The 4,650-nt window shown below is 43.4% G+C and overlaps 1 protein-coding gene across 1 annotated transcript in view; it reads right to left on the bottom strand.

The window, feature by feature from the left end:
- TNRC6A (trinucleotide repeat containing 6A) overlaps window positions 1-4,018 on the bottom strand; it is a 33,149-nt gene extending 29,131 nt beyond the window's left edge. The window contains exons 1-2 of the mRNA XM_009084443.1: window positions 3,932-4,018; window positions 1,919-1,940 (exon numbers count right to left, since the gene is read on the bottom strand). Coding sequence (XP_009082691.1) covers window positions 1,919-1,940; window positions 3,932-3,991 — 82 coding nt within the window. The 5' untranslated portion in view covers window positions 3,992-4,018. The remainder of the gene's footprint in view (window positions 1-1,918; window positions 1,941-3,931) is intronic.
- Window positions 4,019-4,650: the final 632 nt, after the last annotated feature.

Raw genomic sequence — 4,650 nt, 5'->3', positions numbered from 1 at the left:
CTAAACTTTCTCAGATACCCTTTAAATAATAACATAATTAAGGTGGAACTTAATACTTCCATCAGTGAATGTGAGGCCTCAAAGGAGAAAAAATAATTAAAATAATTAAACAAATCACTCTGCCCTTCAGAAGAAAGGCACTCTCCTCCCATGTGCAGATTCCCACCAGGTAGCCTCCTGGGCAGAATTCCTGCCCTCCTGGCTCATGCTATTTTTAGCCAGTGCAGCCAGAGCAGATAGGTCAAATGTCCATTCCAAATGGACGTTATTACTTACAGCAAAGTGTTCTATCATTTCTCTTATTCACTGTCTTTTCAGGCATATTTTATTACTTCAGAATAAATGCAGACACTTTCATAATGCTATAAATGTGGTCTGTTATCCTAGAGCCTTACGGCAGGAATGGACAAAAGGAAACCAATCCTTAGCCTGTATTCAAACACAACTACATGCACTGCTCACAAAAGGGTGTGTTAAAAAACAAATGAAGAATATTTATTGAGTATTTCGTCCCGTGGCCAAGGACCAACATGGGATTCCCAATGGATTTCAGTGACCAGGGCCAGGCTGGAAGAGCCAGGACCTCTGCTCACCCGAAGCAGTGCAGAGGATGGTGGCACACACAGAACATCAACTTCCATGACTGACAGTGGTTACAGGAATGCTGCACTGACCCTCCTGCAGCTCCCTCTGCCTCCAGTGATCCGTTTTCCATAACCAAACCAGCAGCCTTCCCAGGCAGCAGGTAGGAGAACTTCCCACTCACAGCAGCCTGGCTGCCCTCGCTCCCTCCCCACATCATCCTCACACACAGGAAATCCACTAGTCCTACTCAATCCAAGTATTTTTCCCATTTAAACACACCCAGTACAGTACACGCTGATAAAGTGGATATAACTGTGTTCTGACAGTGGGGAACTGGGGCTGCAGGGGATCAGTGCAGTGTTCATGCGGATAACCTGCTCCTCCACTACCACTACATCCGAGCTGGAATGTTCCTCACACACCCACCTTGGGAACAGACACTTCTGCTTCTCTGGCTCTTCCCCAGTGCAGTGTGGCTGCTGACATTTTGCTCCCTTCATGCCAGGAGGGCCCTTCCAACACACTGTTTTTCCAGTGGGAATTGCATCTCTGCTCAGCAGGGCTCCAAAGCTTCTGGAGCTTTTAGCACTGCTCCCGCAAGGGTTACGTGAAAACAATGTTCCCAGAAAACAGAGATTCAGCAAGCATTCCACATGATCACTTGGGCAATTGGTATACACTTCCCAATGAACAGGTGAGGGGATAGAATTCAAACACAGAAAATGCAGAGAATCTCTTTTCCTCTTTTTAGCAGCTGGTTGGAATGGAGATCCATACAAACCCCACAAACAGCCAAGATAACTGCAATGCTCCCACCTGCCATGCACATGGGAATTAAAGCTTTCAGGTATGGCATCCTCATCATTCTGCAGTATGAACCCTCCACGTGCAAGAGTCAGTTAAAACTGGACATATCACTTACTCGTCTATTAAGCATTCCCAGCCCCAGCTGCACTTGGACTATTTGGACATTTTTCAAACAGATCCATCATACACATGGTCGTTCCTGAAGTGTTTGTGCACTTCTCAAACAAAGCAAAAAAGGAGAAGGATAAAGGTGAACGAGTAAAAGAACTCCAGGAGTTCTGTCTATGGCTGGGACTGTGCAGGTGTAACTGAAAATGGAGAACAGGACAACCAGCAACTCCAATCCCTGGATAAACCCTTTGCCTTTACTCCTCTAGGCTTTTGTGGTCACTTGGAAAAAGTGCAGCTGAGGTCTGGAGGACCCAACCTTTCCCTTTTGAGAGGAGCTCTCAAGTGACAAGTTTGATACAATGCATTTAAAACAGCAGAAATAACGCACAGCAGAAGTAGCTGTAAAGTAACTTACCTTTGATTTTTTGTTCAATGGCCTAGAACAAGAAAAAAGAAGTGTCAGTGATTTGTGCAGATAAGAAAAAAACCACATGTGCACGTGCTACTTCATAAAGCAACATTAGCTTTTGACTTTCCTCTTTTTAAATGGTTCCAAGTTATTTAATTATCTGCTTCAGAAGCATCTCTCTAACCAACCCAGGCCTATTCTTCCTTATGCCTATAAAGCTGTTTAAATGGTATAGAAGACAAAATTAATTTGAAAGATAACTACATGAAACAGACTGAATTAAACTTGCAAATTAAGATGTTTTAGGCGAGTTAAAAACTGTGCCCGGAAGCAAAGAGCCACCACCACTTTTACTGCAGAGCAGGGCAGGGAAGGGGGAGGGACCTGGAAGTGCAAAGGAATAAGGGAGCAAATGCCAAAGCTTCAAGTCTTTCATTTCCAAGATTCAACAGGTTTACACCTGTGATATGACCACGATGAATAATGCTATCCTAGGATATGACTGGGGAGAGAAACATTGCTGGTATGGAAGTGCAGCTCAGCTGTGTGGTTTTAACACAGTGAGGCTGTGCTCAGAAAGGGCCTCCCAAAAGCACCAATCAAGTTCCTCCTATCTGAAACTGGAGTTCTCAATTTAAAATCAATCACTGCCAAAACAAAATGAGATTTAACTTGATGTGGTCACTTTGGAAGCTGCACACAACCCATTTTAATTGTGACATTGCATATATTCACAGCATGTAAGAGATCTGCAATAATACTGAAGCTGTGATTGTCTACAATGCAAACCATGAGGAGAGAGAGGAAGAAGAGTGTGTGAATCATAGAAGAATTTATGGATTCACTGGTCTGATGTCAGACTTGGCCAGATTCAGACTTTGGCACTGCTAGGGCTGACTACTGAACCTTTAGCCACAACTCTCCAGTGCCCTGGACTTGCCTCTCTCCAGGAAATCACAGGCACATTAGTAGAAAACCCTTTCCGAACTCCTTTTTCAACTTATTACACTGACAAATCAAGGATACACACACACATTTAAGTTATACTGTCCAATAGCTCCAAATGTAGCCTCTGGCTCCAAAAAAACCCTTGAGCATCTGCTTTTCTTTTATCTGTGCTCTCAAAGATTGCTAAAAACAGCTGAAGACTCTGCTGCTGCAAAATGTCTCCTGAACGAAATTCAAACTACTACCAATAAGGCTTCAGCCCCTGGAATTGGGAAAGCAAAAAGGAAGAGACAAAACGCTGAACACATTTCATCTGAGGAGTTCCAGACTCTGTCAGTGCTTGGTGCACAGCTCAATGCTGTGCAGTTTTTGCAGCCAGCCAGAGGTTGGTAATGCAAACCATGTGTTCCTAAGAACCACATCTAGCATCAGGCAATGGAATCACAGGAGAACTGCTGAGCAGGTTCCCTCTGCTCCCACCAGCCAAAGGATCCCCAAATGGATGTGTTTATAACCCACATTTACAAGCTCCTCTGGAGCTCAGGGTCAATATTTACAATCAATGGCCACGATGAGTATCTTGTCAGCAAACAGAGTCTGAAGTGTTTACAAGCACTTCTGTGACTTTCCACTCCTAAACACCTTTGCTGTCAATATTTTCATTTCTATCCACCTTCCCTACTACAAACTGTCTTATGACACGTTTCCATGCTGAAGGATAAGAAGATACATTACAGTAAGGATACAGCTGAAGCTAATACCTTCAAATGGTACTTTGATTCTACTAATAAATGCATAAACACTAAGGGTTTTCAAACCTGAAACTGCTCAATTGACAACCAGGAAAAAGAAGGGTCACCTCAGAAGAACATTTAATCTTGTAAGACACTACCCAAAGCCAATTACAATGCTCACTATATCAGTTACCACTGAATAACTGACAGGACATTTAAACCAAAACATTAAATTAACAAGGAAACACTTGCAAGTAACAACAGCTAAGCCAATTTTTACTGGTGATGAAATAAGTCACCCCTAAGCACAGGATTGTATTTCCAGTGCTCCACATACCTTTTTTTGAGCAGCTTCCTTCTTCTTCTTGTCTTCTTTTCTCTTTTTCCTTTCTTCCATCAACTGTTCTTCCTCTTCTTGCACTAAATCCCTGAACCACACAGTTTGTAATTAACTCTCCCAAAATACAATCTGTACACACTTAGATTCATTTTAGAACAATTATTTTACAGTGACACAAAAGGAACTGGGGAATTTTGCTTCTAATTGGATTCTGCTCCTACAGAGACTGCACTGTCACCGACAGCCACAAGTGACAGGACTTTTAGTGCAGATATGGTGTCGACCTACACGTAGGTTTTCTCCCTTCCAAAGCTTACAGTGAAGACTTAGACTTCAATTTGATTCAAAAGGCAGCAAATCCAGACGTTAGTTAATCTCCACCTGAGCTCTGCCATATCCCAGTGCCCACGGACAGCCTGGCAGGACCCGCACCTGCTCCCTCATCCCAACCACCTCTGCCAGGGAACACCCACGTGTGGCATGGCCAGACCACAGCTGGCACTAGCAGGGCACTTTTACAGCTCCTCAACCAATGGACAAACCCATAACTTGTCAGAAGTGAAAACAAAACCTAGTGCTTTCATTAAACTCATGTGACACACAGGATTTCATGTTCCAACAGGAAGCTGAGCACCAACACCACTGCCCGCATTATGCTGTTTAAAAACAGGGTTCAGGCATTTTTTGGGGAAAAGAACTAACAATGTCAATACAGA

This window comes from Acanthisitta chloris, unplaced genomic scaffold (assembly GCF_000695815.1).
Source record: "Acanthisitta chloris isolate BGI_N310 unplaced genomic scaffold, ASM69581v1 scaffold19481, whole genome shotgun sequence".
Lineage (NCBI taxonomy): Eukaryota > Metazoa > Chordata > Aves > Passeriformes > Acanthisittidae > Acanthisitta > Acanthisitta chloris.
Note: the sequence above shows the minus strand (reverse complement) of the source record. Positions and strands in the feature narration are given on the sequence as shown.